Raw genomic sequence first — 23,718 nt, forward strand, 5'->3', positions numbered from 1 at the left:
AATACGGCGAGCATATTGCTCGCCGTATTCAGTGAGGTCTGGCGGACCTGATCCGCACTGTCGGATCAGGTCCGCCAGACTTTCTTAAATAGGGGCCACAGACTATACATATATGCATTTGTGATTAGCTGATTGCTATCACATGGTACAAGGGGAGTGTAAATATACATAACTTTGAAATTTGTTATAAAAAAATCTACTACTCAAGAGCTATTGCATTGTCTTGTTATCTTGCATTTGTCGATTATGCAAATCTAATGTGTTGACTGGTCCTTTAATGTAAAAGGCCAGCCCATGATTTTAACACCTGTATAGTATTGGTCTTGAAATAGAGACTCCAATCAGGAAACAATACACAGGTGTAGAACAAAAACTGGGCCACCACTTGAAATTGCATAATTTGTGAATGAAAATAAATCAAAAGATGAATAAGACATGTAAATATGTTTGTAAAAAATGTCAGAAATAAAACATATATATGCACAAGTATGTGCAAAGAGATAGGTACATATTTGAGCAGTAAGAATCATATACAATTGAGTATAAAAAGTAAGATAGAAGCTTTTTGCAAAAAAATATATATCCACAGGTACATTTCTATGATATTTATTGTCTGTTCAGGTATAAATCTAGCTATTTCAAGGACATTAATAGATGAAAAATAAAAGATTAGCTTTAGAGAAATGTGCTTGTTCATGAACAGGAATTAAATGTTATAAATAAAGTTGAAAAATGAAGACAAAACTATCTTCATTTGATGATCATTCAGGGTAGATAATTTATTAATAAGGATATCCATGACATCGATGACTCTTATTTATCAACAGTCCAATGCTAATCGAGCCAAACTTGACAGGCGTTTATTTGACAGACGCGTTGATAAATAAGACTGTTGAATGTAGATTTGCGGCAGCAATGTCTGGCGAGCGTATTGACTCCAGCGAATGCGCCTAGATTGACGCTTTAATAAATCGGACCCCAAGACTTCCCCAAAAGACCAGAGCATTTTTAGCATTTTTGCCATCACTACATTAAAAAGAAATAGAGCCTTGTTTTTTAAATTTAACTATCAAAACTATATATTTTTTTAGTAGACAACCAAAAGTATTTATCTAGGCCCATTTTGGTATATTTCATGCCACTATTTCACTGCCAAATGCGATCAAATAAAAAAAAAAAGTTAACTTTTTCACAAACTTTGGGTTTCACACTAAAATTATTTACATACTGCTTGTGCAATCATGTCACAAATTATTGTAAAAGCCTTTCACCTGACACTTCCCACTCCCTGATCCCACCCTGATCCCTCTTAAACAGCTCTCTTCCCTCCCCCCTACCCCCCAAAGGTCACCCCCATCTTAAAGCGATTGTAAACTTGAGCATAGTTGCTCAAGTCATAGGAAAGAATTTAAAAAATGAATGAGACTTTCATTCATGAAATGTGTAGGATATACTTATCTTCTGATATTTTCACCTTGAAATGCCAGAACGGTAAGCTCCGTTCCTCCGCCCATCATATTCGTAAATTGATTGACAGATGACTCATCTGCCATCCACTAATCATTGTTGGGGAAACAATGATTTGTGGATTGCAGATGAGTCATGTTGGAATATTTCACATTCCAATGTCCTTCATATAGCAGAATATGTATATTCTTAAACAAATATTTCTATATATATATGATGTTTTTGTTCATAAAAATATAATTTTTGCTTACCAGATAAATTCCTTTCCTTCCGGATAGGGAGAGTACACGGCTTCATTCCTTACTGTTGGGAAATAAAACACCTGGCCACCAGGAGGAGGCAAAGACACCCCAGCCAAAGGCTTAAATATCCCTTCCACTTCCTCATTACCCCAGTCATTCTGCCGAGGGAACAAGGAAAAGTAGAAAAAACATTAGGGTATAAATGGTGCCAGAAGAATAAAATAAATAATAGGGGACCGCCCATAGACAAGAAAAAACGGGCAGGGGCCGTGGACTCTCCCTATCCAGAAGGAATTTATCTGGTAAGCATAACTTATATTTTCCTTCCTAAGATAGAGAGAGTCCACGGCTTCATTCCTTAGTGTTGGGAAAAATATACCTAAGCTCCAGAGGACACTGAATGAATAACGGGAGGGAACAAAAAGGAAGAGGTGGACCCTATTCTGAGGGCACCACAGCCTGCAAAACTTTTCTCCCGAAAGCTGCTTCAGCCAAGCAAAAACATCAAACTTGTAAAATTTTTAAAAAGTATGTAAGGTGGACCAGGTACCCGCCTTTTATATCTGATACCTAGAGGCCTCATTCTTGAAGGCCCAAGAGGAAGCCACTGCTCTAGTGGAATGAGCCATTATCCTCTCAGGAGGACGATGTCCCGCTGTCTCGTAAGCTAAGCGGATGACACTCAACCAAAAAGATAGGGAAGTAGCCTTTTGCCCCTTACGCTTCCCCGAATAGACAACAAAACAAAGAAGAAGATTGTCTAAACTCCTTAGTAGCCTGAAGATAGAACTTCAAGGCGCAAACCGCATACAAATTGTAAAGTAAGCGTTCCTTCGATGAAGAAGGATTAGGACACAAGGAAGGAACCACAATCCCCTGATTGATGTTGCAATCTGACACAACCTTAGGAAAAATACCTAATTTAGTAGTAAAACTGCCTTATCTGCATGAAAAATCATAAGAGCGCTCACATTGCAAATCAGAGATCTCAGAAATGCACGCAGAGGCAATAGCCAATAAAAAGAGAACATTTCAAGATAACAATTTAATGTCAACGGAATGCATAGGCTCAAACGGAACCTGTTGCAAAACCCGAAGAACAAGATTTAGGCTCCAAGGAGGAGCCCCAGATCTCAACACAGGTCTGATCCTAATCAGAGCCTTAACAAAAGACTGCACGTCTGGAAGCTCAGCAAGTCTCTTGTGAAATAAAACCGACAAAGCCGAAATCTGTCCCCTCAGGGAACTAGCAGAAAGGTCCTTCTCCAGTCCATCCTAGAGAAAAGATAAGAACCTGGCAACCTTAACTCTGTGCCAGGAAAACCACGCTCTTCACACCAGAATAAGTAGGTCCTCCACACCTTGTGGTAGATACGCCAAGTAAATGGTTTACGAGCTTGATTAAGAGTATCAATGACACGCTCAGAGAAACCTCTCTTGGCTAAGACTAAGCGTTCAATCTCCACGCAATCACCCTCAAAGAATCTACATTTTGATGAACAAATGGACCTTGTATCAGCAGGTCTCTACGACAAGGTAACTTCCACGGAGGAGATGAGGACATCCCCATTAGATCCGCGAACCACGTCCTTCACGGCCACGATAGAGCAATCAAGATTACTGATACCTGCTTCTGCTTGATGCGGGTCACCACTTGAGGAAAAAGCGGTAATGGAGGAAGAAGATATATGGAGTTTGAACCTCCAGGGCACTGCTAGTGCATCTATTAGATCCGCTTGAGGATCCTTCAACCTCGACTCGTACCTGGGTAGCTTTGTATTGAGACGGGACGCCATGAGATCTATCTCTGGTGTCCCGCACTTGCTGCATATCTCTGCAAACACCTCGGGATGGAGAGACCATTCCCCTGGATGGAAGGATTGCCTGCTGAGAAAATCCGCTTCCCAGTTGTTTAAGCAATTTAGGTCCAGAATTGGGCAGAACGTTCCCCAAACCTCTTTCTTCGATAGGCACCGGAACAACAACTCCTAAGGAGGATAGATCTCGAACGCACCCTAGAAAGGCATCCTTCTTTACTGGTCTGGTAGACAGATACGAGTGAAGAAATCTGCCCTATCTTGTATCCCTAAGAGACCACCTCCAGGACCCACAGATCCTGTACGTCCTTGATCCAGGCGTCTGAAAAAAGAGATAGTCTGCCCCCTACACGATCCGATCCCGAATCGGGGGCCGCCCTTTCATGCCGATTTCGGCGGGCTCTTCTTATTCTGCTTAGATTTATTCCAGTACTGACCCAGCTTCCAAGTACTCTTGGGTTGCTCGGGCTTTGAGGAGGATTTTTGTCGTTGGGATTTGTCAGAAGAAAAGGAACGAAAATTAGAAGATTGTCGTCCCTTAGACTTGTTCTTATCTTGTGGTAGGAAGGCACCCTTGCCTCCGCTAACCGTAGAACCTAGACCAAATAAAATCTTTCCCTTGAAGGGAAGAGAAAGGAGTCCGGACTTAAAAGTCATATCCGCAGACCAAGAATTCAACCTGAGCACCCGGCGGCTAGGACCGCAAAGCCAGAGGTCTTTGCATTTAGGCGAATAATTTGCATGTTCACATCACAAATAAAAGAATTAGCAATTTTTAGAGCTTTAATTCTGTCTTGAATATCCTCAAGGGGAGACTCCACCTCAAAAAAAAAGTCGCACCAGTAGGTAGCCGCTCCGGCAACCGCGGCAACTGCAGCCACCGGTTGAAACAAAAATCCTGTATGTTGAAACATCTTTCTCAGAAAGATTTCCATTTTCGTATCCATCGGCTCTCTGAATGAAGAACTATCCTCAAGAGGTATAGTAGTACGTTTAGCAAGTGTAGAGAAAGCACCATCCACATTAGGAATGGAGCCCCACAAATCCAGTTGAGAGTCCGGGACCGGGAACAACTTTTTAAAGGTAGACGAGGGGGAAAAGGAAGAACCAATTCTTTCTCATGCATTCTTAATAATGTTTGCCATCTTAACTGGCACAGGAAAAGTCAAAGGGATTTTCCTGTCTTTATAAACTCTGTCTAATTTAGGTATCATAGGTTCTTCATGCAGCGTAGCCTCTGGAACCTCTAACATAGATAGAACCTCCTTTAATAAAAAAACGCAAGTGCTCAATTTTAAATCTAAAGGACGGTTCCTCCGCAGAAGGAGGCTTATACTCTAAGGACTCAAACCCAGAAAGTTTACCCTCTAAAGCTACAGAGGTTAACTCATCATCGGATAACTGGGACATAATAGCTAAATCCGATAAATATTTAGATAACTCCGGGTCAGGAGAGCTATGTTTAACCTTTCTTTTGCGTTTGTAAGAGCGAGGTAATGCACTGAGGGCCGCAGACACCGCCAATTGTAACTGCGTGGCAAAGTCCGCAAGAAGAAGCCCCCCTCTGGATTGAGGATTAGAAGTGCTACGGGGAATTGCATGTAGAGTGGATAATGTAGCAAGGGTAGTAATCTCACGGGACGCCGAGACCTGAGAGGAAGACGGCTCAGAGGGACTAAGAGCAGGCTTGTCTCCCTTCTTAGACTTTATAACGGTGTTAAGGCATGTGGAACATAATTGAGTGGGCGGGAAAACCACCACCTCCTCACAATATAAACAGGTATGATTTAGTACAGAAGGAGTACCTTCTAACATGTCAGAGTCCTCCATAGCTCAGGTTATACCCACAGAAGGACACCAATAAAAACCTTTTTTTTATTATAGAAAACTGCACCTTTACACTCCCAATGGCTGGGGCACTCACCATCTCCTAGACCCAGACAGTTAACAGAGGAAACGCTCTCCTCAGGTTTAAATCTCAGCCGGAATGGAGGTAATGAACATAGACCACACCCGGTCACAAGGAGTGCAAGACAGTACTTCCCCTGTTATTACAAGTACAGCAAGTAATGGGAGCTGTGCTTTCCTTTAAGTGAAACTTAAAAGTGAAACCTGTTCCAGCCAAAACACACAGTCTATCAGCCCAGGAAAAAAATCATACAAAGCAGCATGTAAATAATTAATACACTGATTAATTAACCTCAACTGTTCAATAAACCCCCTTTAGAGGATATTAACCCTGGATCCTATCAAGGTACACAGCCTCTCAAGTGTGACAGTCTTATAGCAGCGCACCTGACATGGACTTGAGTAAGAGAAAGCAGGCAGTGAAACTCGTCAACACTGATTGCTTAGGAGCTGTTAGCAGTAGTCTGGATGGTTTCGCAGAAAAACTTTCCCTGCATTACCAGACTCTAACTTTCATCAATACTCTCAATGAGAGGTTGACATGACTACTTAAAACTCCAGTCCTATCTCGAAGGGCAGATACCCTTTTTTCAGGACTCTCCGAATCTTCTGACACTTCTCTGCCACCTCCTAACATGACAAAAGGCAAAGAATGACTGGGGTAATGAGGAAGTAGGAGGGATATTTAAGCCTTTGGCTGGGTGTCTTTGCCTCCTCCTGGTGGCCAGGTGTTGTATTTCCCAACAGTAGGGAATGAAGCCGTGGATTCTCCCTATCTTAGGAAGGAAATATACATCTATACATATTTATATAGATGATTATATATGGATATATATATATATATGAATATCTATTTAAAAAACAGAATTTATGTTTACCTGATAAATTTCTCCTATGGTGTGTCCGGTCCACGGCTTCATCCTTACTTGTGGGATATTCTCATTCCCTACAGGAAGTGGCAAAGAGAGCACAACAGCAGAGCTGTCCATATAGCTCCCCCTCAAGCTCCGCCCCCCAGTCATTCGACCGACGGTCAGGAGAAAAAGGAGAACCATAGGGTGCAGTGGTGACTGTAGTGTACAAAAACAAAAATTTAAAACCTGACTAAAAGCCAGGGTGGGACGTGGACCGGACACACCGTAGGAGAAAGAAATTTATCAGGTAAACATAAATTCTGTTTTCTCCTACATTGGTGTGTCCGGTCCACGGCTTCATCCTTACTTGTGGGAACCAATACCAAAGCTTTAGGACACGGATGAAGGGAGGGAGCAAGTCAGGTAACCTAAACGGAAGGCACCACTGCTTGTAAAACCTTTCTCCCAAAAATAGCCTCCGAAGAAGCATAAGTATCGAATTTGTAAAATTTGGCAAAAGTATGCAGAGAAGAACACGTCGCTGCCTTACAGATCTGTTCAACAGAAGCCTCATTCTTGAAGGCCCATGTGGAAGTCACAGCTCTAGTAGAATGAGCAGTAGTTCGTTCAGGAGGCTGCCGTCCGGCAGTCTCATAAGCCAATCGGATGATGCTTTTTAACCAGAAGGAAAGAGAGGTAGCAGTAGCTTTCTGACCTCTCCTCTTACCAGAATAGACGACAAACAATGAAGATGTCTGTCTGAAATCCTTTGTTGCTTCTAGATAGAATTTTAAAGCACGCACCACATCTAGATTGTGAAACAATTGTTCCTTTTTAGAAACTGGATTAGGGCACAGAGAAGGAACAACTATTTCCTGGTTAATATTCCTATTGGAAACCACCTTTGGAAGAAAACCAGGTTTGGTACGTAAAACGACCTTATCTGTATGGAACACCAGATAGGGTGAATTACACTGCAAAGCAGACAATTCAGAAACTCTTCTAGCAGAAGAAATAGCAACCAAAAACAAAACTTTCCAAGATAGTAACTTAATATCTATGGAATGTAAAGGTTGAAACGGAACCCCTTGAAGAACTGAAAGAACTAAATTTAGACTCCATGGAGGAGTCACAGGTCTGTAGACAGGCTTGATTCTGACCAACGCCTGTACGAACGCCTGAACATCTGGCACGGCTGCCAGACGTTTGTGTAACAAGACAGACAGAGCAGATATCTGTCCCTTTAAAGAACTAGCTGACAGACCTTTCTCCAAACCTTCTTGGAGAAAAGAAAGAATCCTTGGAATTCTAATTTTACTCCATGAGTAACCCTTGGATTCGCACCAATAGAGATATTTCTGCCATATCTTATGGTAAATTCTCCTGGTTACAGGCTTTCTAGCCTGAACCAGAGTATCTATAACTGATTCCGAAAACCCACACTTAGATAGAATCAAGCGTTCAATCTCCAAGCAGTCAGCTGCAGAGAAACTAGGTTTGGATGTTCGAATGGACCTTGCACTAGAAGGTCCTGTCTCAATGGTGGCTTCCATTGTGGAGCCGATGACATATTCACCAGGTCTGCATACCAACTCCTGCGTGGCCACGCAGGAGCTATTAGAATCACCGAAGCCTTCTCCTGTTTGATCCTGGCTACTAGCCTGGGGAGTAGAGGAAACGGTGGAAAGACATACGCTAGATTGAATGACCAAGGCGCCACTAATGCATCTACCAATGTCACCTTGGGATCCCTGGACCTGGACCCGTAGCGTGGAACCTTGGAGTTCTGACGAGACGCCATCAGATCCAGATCTGGAATGCCCCATAGTTGAGTTAACTGGGCAAAGACCTCCGGGTGAAGTTCCCACTCCCCCGGATGGAAAGTCTGACGACTCAAATAATCCGCCTCCCAGTTGTCTACTCCTGGGATGTGAATTGCAGATAGATGGCAGGAGTGATCCTCCGCCCATTTGATGATCTTGGATACTTCTCTCATCGCCAGGGAACTCTTCGTTACTCCCTGATGATTGATGTACGCTACAGTCGTCATGTTGTCCGACTGAAATCTTATGAATTTGGCCTTCGCTAGTTGAGGCCAAGCCAGGAGCGTATTGAATATCGCTCTTAGTTCCAAAATGTTTATCGGGAGAAGAGATTCTTCACGAGACCATAGACCCTGAGCTTTCAGGGAGTCCCACACCGCGCCCCAGCCTAGGAGACTGGTGTCGGTCATGACAATGATCCACTCTGGTCTGCGGAAACTCATTCCGTGCGACAGGTGATCCTGAGCCAACCACCAGAGAAGCGAGTCTCTGGTTTCCTGGTCCATCTGTATCTGGGGAGACAAGTCTGCATAATCCCCATTCCATTGCTTGAGCATGCACAATTGCAGTGGTCTTAGATGAATTCTGGCAAATGGGACAATGTCCATTGCCGCCACCATTAGACCGATAACCTCCATGCACTGAGCCACAGACGGCTGAGCAATGGCATGAAGGACTAGACAAGCTTTTGAGAGTTTTGACTTCCTGACCTCCGTCAAAAAGATTTTCATTTCTACCAAATCTATTATAGTTCCCAGGAAGGGAACCCTTGTGACCGGGGACAGAGAACTCTTTTCTACATTCACCTTCCACCCGTGAGACCTTAAAAAGGCTAGAACAATATCCGTATGAGCCTTGGCTCTGAGAAGAGACGACGCCTGTATTAAGATGTCGTCTAGGTAAGGTGCTACTGCAATGCCCCGCGATCTTAGTACCGCTAGAAGGGACCCTAGCACCTTTGTGAAAATTCTTGGAGCGGTGGCCAACCCGAAAGGAAGGGCCACAAACTGGTAATGCTTGTCCAGAAAGGCGAATCTTAGGAACTGATGGTTATTTTTGTGGATTAGAATATGCAGGTATGCATCCTTTAGGTCCACAGTAGTCATGTATTGACCCTCCTGGATCATAGGCAGAATTGTTCGAATTGTTTAGGATTTTTAAGTCCAGAATTGGCCTGAACGTTCCCTCCTTTTTGGGAACTACAAACAGGTTTGAGTAAAAACCCAGTCCTTGTTCTGCTTTTGGAATTGGGTGAATCACTCCCATTTTGAAAAGGTCTTCTACGCAATGTAAGAATGCCTGTCTCTTTGTCTGGTCTGAAGACAAGCGAGAAATGTGAAACCTTCCCTTTGGGGGAAGGTCCTTGAATTCTAGGAGATACCCCTGAGAGACAATCTCTAAAGCCCAGGGGTCTGGAACATCTCTTGCCCAAGCCTGAGCAAAGAGAGAGAGTCTGCCCCCCACCAGATCCGGTCCCGGATCGGGGGCTATCCTTTCATGCTGATTTGGTTGGAGCAGCAGGCTTCTTGGCCTGTTTCCCCTTGTTCCAGCCTTGCAATGGTTTCCATGCTGGCTTGGGCTGGGAAGTGTTACCCTCTTGTCTAGAGGCTTGAGAGTTAGAAGCTGGTCCGTTCCTGAAGTTGCGAAAGGAACGAAAATTAGACTTATTCTTTGCTTTGAAAGGCCTATCCTGTGGAAGGGCATGGCCCTTTCCCCCAGTGATGTCTGAAATAATCTCTTTCAACTCTGGCCCGAATAGGGTCTTACCCTTGAAAGGAATATTAAGCAATTTTGTTTTTGACGACACATCTGCCGACCAAGATTTTAGCTAAAGCGCTCTGCGAGCCACTATTGCAAAACCTGAATTTTTCGCCGCTAATTTAGCTAATTGAAAAGCGGCATCTAAAATAAAAGAATTAGCTAACTTCAGTGCGTGAATTCTGTCCATGACTTCATCATATGGAGTCTCCTTCTGTAGCGAATTTTCTAGTTCATCGAACCAAAAAGACGCCGCTGTGGTGACAGGAATAATGCACGAAATTGGTTGAAGAAGAAAACCTTGCTGAACAAAAATTTTCTTAAGCAATCCTTCTAATTTTTTATCCATCGGATCTTTAAAAGCGCAACTGTCCTCTATTGGAATAGTTGTGCGCTTAGCTAATGTTGAAACTGCCCCCTCTACCTTAGGAACCGTCTGCCATGCGTCCCTTCTGGGGTCAACTATGGGGAACATTTTCTTAAATATAGGAGGGGGAACAAAAGGAACACCTGGCTTCTCCCACTCCTTAGTCACTATATCCGCTACCCTCTTGGGTGTTGGAAAAGCATCAGCGTGCACAGGGACCTCTAAGAATTTGTCCATTTTGCACAATTTCTCTGGAATCACCAAAGGATCACAATCATCAAGAGAAGCTAGCACCTCCTTAAGCAGAGCGCGGAGGTGTTCCAGCTTAAATTTGAATGCAACTATATCAGGCTCTGCCTGCTGAGAAATCTTTCCTGTGTCAGAAATTTCTCCTTCAGACAGGCCCTCCCTCACCGCCAAATCAGATTGATGTGAGGGCATAATAGATAAATTATCCTCAGCGTCTGCCTGCTCATCCTCTGTATTTAAAACTGAGCAATCACGCTTTCTAGGATAAGCTGGCAGTTTGGATAAAAAAGCTGCTAGTGAATTATCCATTACTGCTGCTAATTGCTGCATAGTAACTGCCATTGGCGCGCTAGATGTACTAGGTATCGCTTGCGTAGGCAATGCTGGAGTTGACACAGAAGGAGAGGATGCTATCCCCACTACCTTCATTTAAAGAATCATCTTGGGTAACATTTTTAAATGTGACAGTACTGTCCTTAATTTGTTTGGACCCTATGGCACACTTCGCACAAACATTTAATGGTCGAACCACCTTGGCCTCCATACACACAGAACATAGGCTATCTTAAGGCACAGACATGTTAGACAAACCTAGGCAGCTTTTTAATGCAAGAAAAGTAATTTTATACAAAACCGTTACTGTCTCTTTAAATAATAAAGGAGCACACTTTATTACTGAAACGTCAGAAAAACATCAAAGAAATATCTGATCACCGTAGTGTCTTAAAGCTATGAAAGTATTGCACAATAATTTTCAGACCAATTGACCCTTAAATGCCCAAAGCAGAGCTAATAACAGCAATTAAACGGTTAATACACTACAGTCCCCTGCCACAGTCTCCACCGCAGCTTTTACCTTCCTTATGGGTTAACCAAAAACGAAATAAACCTCTTATAAGTCCTTTTCTAAGCCTCTTGACCTTCCACGTGAAGCTGCATGAACCTCCTGATGAAAAGCAACTGCGCAACTGAGGCGCGAAAATGAGGCCTCCTCCCATTCCAGAGTGAAGGGGCCTTTCTGACAAAAATAGGTGTCTAAACGGCTGCCAGGCGCAAATAACATACCCAAAAGTGTTTTAAAGTTTGAAAAAACACTTTAAAGTCACATAAACATGATAAAAAAATAAACGACTTAGCCCACAATAGTGTCAACCAGCAGAGAGCCAAAATTATAAGCCTTAATTCTGTTACTGAGTCTAAGAAAATGGCTTACCTATCCCAGAAGGGATAACTGTCTTCTAGCATTACTTGGTCTTGTTAGAAAAGTGACTGATCATACCTGAAGCAGATAAGCCTGCAAACTGTTCCCCCTTGAAAGTTCTCTGGTTTAACAGTCCTGCGTGGGAACAGCAATCGATTTTAGTTACTGGTGCTAAAATCATACTCCTCTTTAACAGAAATCTTCTTCATTTTCTGTTGCAGAGTAAATAGTACAAACCGGCACTATTTTAAAATAACAAACTCTTGATAGAAGAAATAAAAAACTACAACTAACACCACATACTCTTTACCACACCCGTGGAGATGCTACTTGTACAGAGCGGCAAAGAGAATGACTGGGGGGCGGAGCTAGAGGGGGAGCTATATGGACAGCTCTGCTGTTGTGCTCTCTTTGCCACTTCCTGTAGGGAATGAGAATATCCCACAAGTAAGGATGAAGCCGTGGACCGGACACACCAATGTAGGAGAAACACACTTAGGGGCCGAATTATCAAGCTCCCCCCTTGTTTCCGGCGAGCAGAAGTTATGAAGCAGCGGCCTAAAGACCGCTGCTCCATAACTTATCCACCTGCTCTGAGGCGGCGGACAGAAATCAACCCGATCGGATACGATCGGGTTTATTGAAACCCTCTGCTAGCAGCCGATTGGCCGCAAATCTGCAGGGGGCGGTATTGCACAAGCAGTTCTGGTGAACTGCTTGTGCAATGATAAATGCTGACAGCGTATGCTGTCTGCATTTATCGATGTGCAGCGCACATGAAACGCTACATTGTATAATGTCTGCTCGCACTTTGATAAATATGCCCCTTAGAATGTATTCCCCTATGTGAAGAATATTGAAATGTAAAATATTTACAGTACAAACACAGTTAAACACAAAAAGAATTATCAAGCCATCAACTATGCTGCATTCAACGGCACCAATATGCTCGCCTAACATCGCCTAACATCATGGCCGCGGACCTGAATACGCTCTCCATATTTATAAAAAAGCTGTCAAAAAGCCGCACACCAAGTACGGGGCAATGAGCAGCAGACTGTTGTTAACTAACAGTCATCGATCTCGCTGCCATTCGGCTTTTTCCCAACTTTATTTATACCCTGTCACTAAACACAGCCACAATACTAAAATGTTTAATCCCTATCCCGCCGCTCCCGGAGCCCACCGCAACTAAATAAAAGTATTAACCCCTATCCCGCCGCTCCCGGACCCCACCGCTACTAAATAAAAGTATTAAGCCCTATCCCGCCGCTCCCGGAGCCCACCGCAACTCTAATAAAGTTATTAACCCCCATCCCACTGCTCCCGGAGCCCACCGCAACTCTAAGTTATTAACCCTTATCCCGCCGCTCCCGGACCCCACCGCAACTAAATAAAAGTATTAACCCCTATCCCGCCGCTCCTGGAGCCCACTGCAACTAAATAAAAGTATTAAGCCCTATCCCGCTGCTCCCGGAGCCCACCGCAACTCTAATAAAGTTATTAACCCCCATCCCACCGCTCCCGGAGCCCACCGCAACTCTAAGTTATTAACCCTTATCCCGCAGCTCCAGGACCCCTCTGCAACTAAATAAATGTATTAACCCCTAAACCCCTGGCCTCCCACATCACAACCACTTACTAAACCTATTAACCCCTAAACCGCCAGCCCCCCACATCACCATAAACTAAATTGAGCTATTAACCCCCAAACCTAACAACCCGCTAACTTTACATTAAATATTACCTCATCCCTATCTTATAATAAATTTAAACTTACCTTTAGAATTAAAATAAACTATATTAAAACTACTAATTAACTGACCCTAACTATTATCCTACAATTACATTAAACTAGATTAAACTACTAATTAACCTACCCTAACTAGTATCCTACAATTACATTAAACTATATTAAACTATTAATTAATCTACCCTAACTATTATACTAAAAGTACATTAAACTATATTAAACTACTAATTAACCTACCCCAACTATTATCCTACAATTACATTAAACTATATTAAGCTATTAATTAACCTACCCTAACTATTATACTAAAATTACATTAAACTAACAATTAAATTAACTATATTACATATTTAAAAACCTAACCCTACTCAAATTATTTAAATCTACTATAAAGAATAACTAAGTTACAAAAAAATAACAACTAAGTTACACAAAATAAAAATAAATGATCAAATATTTAAACTAATTACACCTAATCTAATAGCCCTATCAAAGTAAAAAAGCCCCCCAAAATAAAAAAAACCCTAGCCTACAATAAACTATCAATGACCCTTAAAAGGACTTTTGCGGGGCATTGCCCCAAAGAAATCAGCTCTTTTACCTGTAAAGTAAAATACAAACACCCCCCCCAACAGTAAAACCCACCACCCACACAACCAAACCCCCCAAATAAAAACCCTATCTAAAAAACCTAAGCACCCCATTGCCCTGAAAAGGGCATTTGTATGGGCATTGCCCTTAAAAGGGCATTTAGCTCTTTTTCAGCCCAAAGTCCCTAACCTAAAATTAAAACCCACCCAATAAACCCTTACAAAAAAAACCTAACACATCAGCCAATAGGAATTAAGGTGGAAAAATCCTATTGGCTGTTGCAATCAGCCAATAGGATTGAGCTTTCATCCTATTGGCTGATCCAATCAGCCAATAGGATTGAGCTTGCATTCTATTGGCTATTTCAATCACGCTAGACGTGACCAGCTTGTATACGGTCATCCCCCACCAGGAGGGAATAGCGGACACTAAAAGACAACTATTGAAATATCCCTACAACGGACCTCCTGTTGAAGTCATCTGTGAAATGTTGAGAATGTGTTTGGAGTTCAACTTTTTCCGTTTTGAACGGTCATTCTACCTCCAAATAGCAGGAACGGCAATGGGGTCAAATATGGCCCCATCATAAGCCAACCTGTTTATGGCGGAAATGGAGAATGGGGGTACATACCTATTCCAAGATCACAGAGTGCAGCTATTTAAAAGATATATAGACGACCTGTTCCTCCTTTGGACGAGTACAGAGGAAGAATTACTAAAATGGCTGGAAGAATTGAATAGAGCACACCACACAGTCAAATTTAAAATGACATATGACAAGAATACAGTAGATTTCCTGGACATAAGGATCTTCAAATGAGGGGATACTCTACACACCATCCTCTACAATAAACCAGCCAACAAGAATTCCATCTTATGTGCTTCCAGCTGTCACCCACCCAGCCTGAAAAAGGCACTCCCAACATCCCAATTTAAGAGAGTAGCAAGGAACAATACTGAGGAACTCAAGAATCTGCAGATGACAGAAATGGAAAATAAATTTTGCCAAAGAGGATACCAGAAGAAAGCATTAAAGGACAGCAGAGAAGCGGCCATTGAAATTACACAAAGAGAGCTTCTTTATGGCCTTAAGAACAAACAGAAGGAGGACAAGCTTACATTTACCACTACCTATACCAAAGGGAAGGAAGGGATTGCAGACACCCTAAAGAATAATTGGAACCTGCTAACCACTGACAGGGACCTACCCTTTAAGAAAATGCAACCACCTAGAATTGGCTATCGCAGAGCAGCTTCACTCAGGGACCAACTCATCAAAACAGACCCCAGAGAATGTTACAGCAAAGACACCTGGCTTAAAACCAAGCCTGGGTGTTTTCATTGTTTGGGGTGCACTACCTGTGGGGGTCTGACTACAGGTAAAGTATTCAGCCACCCCTATTCCACCAAACATTTTAAAATAAAGCACAGAGTGACCTGCACCACAAAATACATTGTTTATCTCCTACACTGTATATGCGGAAAGAGCTATGTGGGCAAGACGGTGGATGACTTGAGAATTAGGATGGCAAACCACCGATCTGCCATACTATCTGCAATTGACAAGGGAACATCTGATCAGCCTGTGGCCCGGCATTTTGCTGAAGCCGGACACAAAACTACGAATCTCAAGTAAATCATTATAGACCACATCCCCCCATTACACAAGAGAGGCATGATGGATATTTAACCTAGGGACTATGACCCCTAGGGGACTCAACCTCCATCTTGAGTGGCATTGTTGCCTTTAAGATGGCTTCTGTGGCCAATGGATTTTCTTATTTCGGACCATATGCCCATAGAATATGTGGCTTTAGTTTATAGCATGATGATCTTATATCAATATTAATTCCTAGATGTATATTATAGCATGTGTATATTATAACATTTGTATTGTCTTATGTTTTGCATATACTGTGGGACCTATAGAATTATCTCTCCACACGATATTTTTTTTCCCAACAGATTTCCCACTAGTGATGCGCTACATTTTTGGGGGGTTATTATTATTAGCAATCTTTAACTTCCCTCATTGGACCATATGATTTACAACATTGGTGCTTACTGTTGAAATTTTATTTGCACCTGGTCTAGATCTAGATTGTTATACGTCTTGGGCAGCTAGCACCATATCATATAGGAGCTATAGGTGTAAATTTACCACTTAACACATAGTATTTTCTCTTAAAGTTCCCCTTGCATCTATTTACCTACAACATTTTCTCTATAGCTTTTTTACGTTTTCTGTACTGAGTTATCATGATTCTCTATTTTGTACCAATATGCCTATGTTTACTCTTATTTGTAGTTTTGTATACAGCTCTGCTATGTGTAGACTCCCAGGGAGCTTCTGCATCCTAACATACTACGATTTGATGTAGCTTTTATGCTATTAACTATTTCATTTAAATTAGAGATATTGGGGTAGGAACTGTATGACAGACTGTATTAAGTATTTTTTCATCATGCCCGCTTTGACATATGTGACTGTTGCACGTTGTGATTTGCAGCACCACGCAGCTCCTTGATTGACCATCTTTGGCATGTAAACAGTATAGTTCGCACTATAGCTCCTGTCAGCACGTTTTGGCTTTGTTTTTGTCTTTCACACACGGCACTCGCATCTGAGTGTCTGGATACCATGACGACCCGCGTGACGTAAGCATCACGTGACGTCGGGTAACTTCCGGGAGGCGGAGTGAGCGCCGAAAAAATGTTTGCCATGCAGGGTTATAAGGGGGTGAGTTTTATATTTAAATGTCATGCTTATTTTTGAAAACGGGGTCATTCCCAAAACGTTAAATAAATAAATGACTTATTTATTCTGAACAAGACCCTGTGAGTGACTTCTTTTCCACTGACACTTGCTTGAAGTGCACCCAGGGCAAGGAAGACTGTTTGAAAGCCTAAAGGAAGCAGGAGTGCTACTACCCTCTCCACGAAAAAAATAAATAATATATATATATATATATATATATATATATATATATATATATATATATATACATACATACATACAAATGTAGACGTATATTTATGTATTTCTATGTTAAAGCCCTTTTTACACCTGAGACCTCATATCCTTGAGCCCTTATAACTTTTTTATGCGAATATTTGTAATATTTGTTATCAGCTAGTGTTGTTATGAGTGTAACTGTACTGTTAAATGTGTTTTGTACAACTTTTTGGTCTCGGGTAACAGTTAACCAGAGATCTGAAGTTGCGCTAACCTGACGCATGTTAAATTCTATTGTGCTCAAGCGAAAGTGTTTATTTTTAACTCATAATACGTGCCCTACTTTCGATGTGCGCAAAGAGCAGCCAAACACCACTTATCGCTCGCACGCTCCACTCATAATCTAGCCCATAATGCACAATGCAGCCTTTGAATGATACTGTTTGCCCATCACAGTTATAAGGTTCTATAGGCAAAATACCATGGCAACAGCATTACGTAGCACAATGGGTTAACAGGCAGACAGGTCTGCTATTCATTGCTTAAAAAGCTGCTAGCTCGGCTGTGTTACCTTCAGCAGCAGCCTTGCAGGAGGAGACTGCCCCATGGTCCCCAATGCATTATAAGGCACACAGGTGTATGTGCCCAGTAGCTCCTCCGTAGCTTCCTCAATATGAAGAGATCCATCTTCCAGAAGCTTCCAGCCTGAAAACTGCAGGACAGAAGAAAACTCAGTTGTCAGATCCATCATATATTTATAGTCTTGGCATGAGGTGCATATAATTAATAACAAAACTTATAACGTAGATACATAAAAACATTACACACTTTATTTAAAGCAAAGAAAACCTAAAGTCTAAAAAGTATAAATATAGCCAATCACATTCTGCAGGGTCGATATATTACAATGAACTAGAGCTGCTGATTGGATCAGCTGCAGTTTCCGCTCAGGACCAGCAGTGTTGAGCTTGAGCGTAATATAAAATACTTCTATCAAATTTAGCGTTTAAGACCGGAAGTAATAATAGTATAGCAAAGAATCACATGAAGAACTATACTACTTGTGCACCATTGGCTTAGCATTCAAGTGATATCCGACGCGCATTTAACTGCAATGAATTGCAAGCACAAATTAAAGAGCAAGCATTGATTTAAAGAGACGTGGAACCCAACATTTTCTTTAATGATTTAGATAGATTATGTTAAACAACTTTCCGATTTACTTCTATGATCTAATTTGCTTCATTCTCTTGGTATACTTTGTTAAAGGAGCAGTAATCCACTACTGGGTGCTAGCTGAAAGTAAATAACAAGAGGTATATATGTGCAGCCACCAATCAGCAGCATATGAGCCTACCTAGCTATGCTTTTCAGCAAAGGATAAAAAGGGAGCAACAAAATAGATAATAGAGCTACATTGGAAGGTTATTTAAAATGACATGCTCTATCTAAATCATGAACAAATATGGGTTTCATGCCCTTTAATGCTTTAAATGTATTATTAATGTTGATACTTGCTATTTAATTTATTTGATATATATATATATATATATATATATATATATATATATATATATATATATATATATATATATATATACACACACACACACACATACACACACAGTATGTAATATTTATTTTGGTGCATTTTTTTAATTATTTTTTTTTTTGTTTAAACTTTTTTTTTTAGAAAAGAAGATTAAGGGGCTCTAGTCCTGCAGAAAATAATGATAAAACACAAACTCTCCTTAGGTGTTTATACCTTTTCAATCCTTAATGGTCGACCGTCTTTATTCCATTTTACAAAAGTGACAGGTGGCACAGCCTCCACAGGACAACGAATGTGACCATGAATTCCAACCGGGACATAAATAACAGGTGGCATGTTCACTACTCGTGCAGGATCTGAGAGAAGAGGACATATGATAGCATCCATTGTCATTAAGGCACCATGACACTGCGTTCACATTTCTACAGCTGCACATTTGGACATATTAGTCTAATAACAACAGGTAGAGTTTCCCTTGTAGTTTTTTTGTATGAGATCAATTTGAAAGACAGAAGAAGGATATCAGTGAGAGTGGGGTGATGAAGCACAGGACAGACGCAGAACAGAGCAGCCAAAACTATGCCCTGGTGACCACGGGTGGCCCTAAGCACCACTAATCAGAAAACAGACACAAATATCTTTTTATCAAGAAGCGGAACGACCCTTCTCATTAGTGTTGTAAATATAAGAACTATATATATATATATATATATATATATATATATATATATATATATATATATATAATAAATTCATTTATAGTAACTATTTTCTAGTGTAGTTTCTCAATGAAACATTTGATTACAGCTCTGAGGCATCAGCTTTAGGGGGATATTTATCAACCGCAAATACGCTGAAATTCCGCAGCAGTAATTGTGGCGAGCTTGATTTGACCTAGTTATCAAAGTCTACAGACCAGCAAAAGTTGAAATCTGTGACATAACATACAATCCGCCGGTCTCAATCCGAAACAGCATTCCTATTGGCTGAAAGGTTCCAATCAGCCAATAGGATTAGAGCCGCTAAAATCCTATTGGCTGTTCCAATCAACCAATAGGATTTGAGCAGCTCTCATCCTATTGGCTGTTCCAATCAGCCAAAAGGATGAGCTCTCAATCCTATTGGCTGATTGGAACAGCCAATAGGATGAGAGCTGTTCAAATCCTATTGGCTGATTGGAACAACCAATAGGATTTTAGCGACTCTAATCCTATTGGCTGATTGGAACCTTTCAGCCAATAGGAATGCAAGGGACGCCATCTTGGATGACGTCACTTGCATTCAAGATCCAGTTTACGGCGGAGACCGTATTGAAGAGGAGCTCCTCGTCGGATGTCTTCAGGATGGACCCGCTCCGTATGTCTTCAGGATGGACCCGCTCCGCACCGGGTGGATGAAAATAGAAGAGGCCGCATGGATGAAGACTTCTTGCCAGCTGGATGGATCCTTCAAGCAGAACTGTAAGTGGATCGTCGGGGGTTAGTGTTAGGTTTATTTAAGGGTTTTTTGGGTGGGTTTTATTTTTAGAGTAGGGTCTGGGCAGTAAAAGAGGGCAATGCCCATACAAATGCCCTTTTCAGGGCAATGAGGAGCTTAGGTTTTTTAGACAGGGTTTTTATTTGGGGGGGTTGGTTGTGTGGGTGGTGGGTTTTACTGTTGGGGGGTGTTTGTATTTTTCTTTAAAAGGTAAAAGAGCTGATTTCTTTGGGGCAATGCCCCGCAAAAGGCCCTTTTAAGGGCCATTGGTAGTTTATTGTGGTCTAGGGTTTCTTTATTTTGGGGGGCTTTTTTATTTTGATAGGGCTATTAGATTAGGTGTAATTTGTTTCTATTTTTGATACTGTGGTTTGGTTTTTTGTAACTTAATGTTTGTTTGTTTTGTAACAGTAATTTTTTATCGTATATTTAAATAATTTGAGTAGGGTTAGGTTTTTTTAATATGTAATATAGTTAATTTAATTGGTAGTTTAATATAATTTTAGTATAATTGTTAGGGTAGGTTAATTAATAGTTAAATATAGTTTCTTTTAATTCTACAGGCAAGTTTTAATTTATTATAAGAAATGGATGTTGTAATTTTAATGTAAAGTTAGAGGGTTGTTAGGTTTAGGGGTTAATAGCTTAAAGGGACACTGTATCCAAATTTTTTCTTTTGTGATTCAGATAGAGCATGCAATTTTAAGCAACTTTCTAATTTATTCCTATTATCAATTTTTCTTCATTCTCTTGCTATGTTTATCTGAAAAGCAAGAATGTAAGTTTAGATGCCGGCCCATTTTTGGGGAACAACCTGGGTTGTCCTTGCTGATTGGACAGCACCAATAAACCAGTGCTGTCCATGGTTCTGAAACCAAACATTTGCTGGCTCCTTAGCTTAGATGCCTTCTTTTTCAAATAAAGATAGCAAGAAAAGGAAGAATAATGGTAATAGAAGTAAATTAGAAAGTTGCTTAAAAGTGCATGCTCTATCTGAATCATGAAAGAAAAAATTTGGGTTCAGTGTCCCTTTAATTTAGTTTATGGCGATGTGGGGGGCTGGCGGTTTAGGGGTTAATAGGTTTAGATAGTGGTAGTGATGTGGGAGGCCAGGTGTTTGGGGGTTAATACATTTATTTAGTTGCGGTGGGGTCTGGGAGCGGCAGGATAGGGGTAATACATTTATTTAGTTGCAGTGGGGTCCGGGAGCAGCGGGATAGGGGTTAATACTTTTATTTAGTTGCGGTGGGGTCTGGGAGCGGTGGGATAGGGGTAATACATTTATTTAGTTGTGGTGGGGTCCGGGAGCAGCGGGATAGGGGTTAATAACTTTATTTAGCTTGCGGTGGGGTCGGGAGCGGCGGGATAGGGGTTAAACATTTTAGTATAGTGGCAGTGTTTAGTGACAGGGTATAAATAAAGTCGGTAAAAAGCCGAATAGCAGCGAGATCGATGACTGTTAGTTAACAACAGTCCGCTGCTCATCGCCCCGTAATTGGTGCGTGGCTTTTTGGCGACTTTTTTTTATAAATATGGAGATCGTTAGGGGATGTTAGCCGAGCGTATTGGTGCCGTTGAATGCAACAAAGTTGGCGGCTTGATAGCCCCTTAGTGTGTAAGTATAATGTAATGTGGCCCTATCCAGTTCTATAATTAATGTATTAGAAAGAATAAAGTATGAAGCAATGTTAGCACTTCCCTTTAGGTGCTCGCTGCCAGCCCCGGTTCTCCCAAACCGTGTATAGAAGCAGAAAGTGTTGAAAGTGGCGGCGCTGTGTCACCTCCAGGAAACCAAGTTGCCCACGTCCTTTGAGTCAACCTTGTTGCTTTCACCTCCAAAATAAAAGAGCTCAAAATAGTGTAGCAGATTTCAGACAATGTGGTAGGCGCACGAGATTACAGCTAAAATAAGCCTTTTATTAAAATCGTCACAAAGGTGTCTTCAGGTGCAGCCTCAGGTTTTATTTAAAATACAGCTCAATGCGTTTTGGCTAAAAGAAGCCTTTATCAAGAGCAAAAAGTTAAAACAATTTCTGGAACAAATGGTATAACCTTTTAATAAAAGGCTTATTTTAACTGCAATCTCGTGAGTATAACCAGTTTGCCCGCCTACCACGTTGTTTGAAATCTGCTACACTATTGAGAGCACTTCTATAACGAATGGTTTGCTCTCTGTATAAGTAAAGTTTGTGCGCCCCTGATTTAAAGATAATAGTGATAGATAGAAAAGAAAAAAGTAAACAGCAAAAATGAAGATAACAAGAGAGATGGTGAGAAGAAGGTGTAGCACATAAGGTAAGAGAACTTGAAAAAGAACAAATACAAAGGATGAGTGGAGAATAAACTATATGAAGGGTGTGAGGGGGGGATAGAAGGTTTAGAGGGAAGTGTGGGGAAGGAAAGTGTTACAGTGGGAGCTGGGGAGGTAGGGTGGGAGAGTTAAAGCACCGCTAAAGTCTAAGTGAAGGTTTCATGATTCAGGTACAGCTTGCAATCAAAGAAAAAATCAATATGCTTCTATTATCTAAGTGTCTGCTTTCCTTTTATATACACACTTCTTAAGGCTCCAACTTCTACTGAGCATGTGCAAAAGTTAACCGTATATATAAGTATATGCATTTTGTGATTGGCTGAAGGCTGTTACATGAAACAGCGGGGAAGAAAATTGGATGAACTTTGAAATTTGCCAGAAAATATTCTACTGCTCATTTCAAATTTAAAGGGGTTGATTTATTAATGTCTGGCGGACATGATATGATGTAGCGTATCATGTCCGCTAGACATCGCTGAATGCCGACAGCATACGCTGTCGGCATTTAACATTGTAAAAGCAGTTCTTGTGAACTGCTTGTGCAATGCCGCCCCCTGCAGATTTGCAGTCAATCGGACGCTAGCAGGGGGTGTCAATCAACCCGATCCTATGCGATCGGGTGGATTGATGTCCACAGCCTCAGTGGTGGCGATTGAGTTAAGGAGCAGCGGTCTTAAGACCGCTGCTTCTTAACTCCTCTTTCAACAGGGGTATTTGGCCCCATTCAGGCCATGATAAATCGTCCCCAAAGTCTTTTTATTGTACATTTCTCAGTTATTCAGTTCTTCTGTGTTTAGTGGTCCTTTGAGGGAGAGGGGGGGGGTGAAGGTAGAGAAGGAGGAGGCAAGACAGGGTAATGGGAAAAAAAGAATGACATAGCAATGTTATAGAACCAGGATAGATAATGATATAAAAAGTTTAATAATGGAACTGGAAATAAGGAGAGAAAAATGGGAAAGAGAAGGATTTAAAAAGGTGTAAATCTAGATATGGGAAGAGGAACAGTGAAAATAATCAGACAAGTAGAAGAGAAATAGAATGACTTGTAAACAGAGAAATACATTGTCACAAATAAATAGAAATAATAAAAAGAGAAACAGAAGAGATGAGACATTTATTATCTACAGATGCACAGAGAAAAATGTAAAGAGATGAGGGACGGAGAAAGAGAGAGAAAGGAAAATAAATGAAAAGAAAGAGGGTGAGAAGGGAAGAGAAATGAGAGAAGATAAAAGAGGGAAATGAGTGGATAGAAGATAAAGAAGGAGTTAAGATTGTGGTCTAAAGATAAGGAAAATGAAGGGAAATAAAATGGATGCAATGGGAACAGAGAGGAATAAAGGGAGCTAGGAATAAAGGTTCCAACAGAAAGATAGAGAAAGATAAATAGGAG

At 41.3% G+C, this 23,718-nt stretch overlaps 1 protein-coding gene across 1 annotated transcript in view; it reads right to left on the bottom strand.

Moving 5' to 3' along the window:
* Window positions 1-23,718, bottom strand: part of LOC128639024 (protein turtle homolog B-like) — a 135,493-nt gene that overhangs the window by 80,647 nt on the left and 31,128 nt on the right. Inside the window, exons 8-9 of the mRNA XM_053691164.1 lie at window positions 18,752-18,894; window positions 17,558-17,698 (exon numbers count right to left, since the gene is read on the bottom strand). Coding sequence (XP_053547139.1) covers window positions 17,558-17,698; window positions 18,752-18,894 — 284 coding nt within the window. The remainder of the gene's footprint in view (window positions 1-17,557; window positions 17,699-18,751; window positions 18,895-23,718) is intronic.

Source organism: Bombina bombina, chromosome 8 (assembly GCF_027579735.1).
Source record: "Bombina bombina isolate aBomBom1 chromosome 8, aBomBom1.pri, whole genome shotgun sequence".
Classification (NCBI taxonomy): domain Eukaryota; kingdom Metazoa; phylum Chordata; class Amphibia; order Anura; family Bombinatoridae; genus Bombina; species Bombina bombina.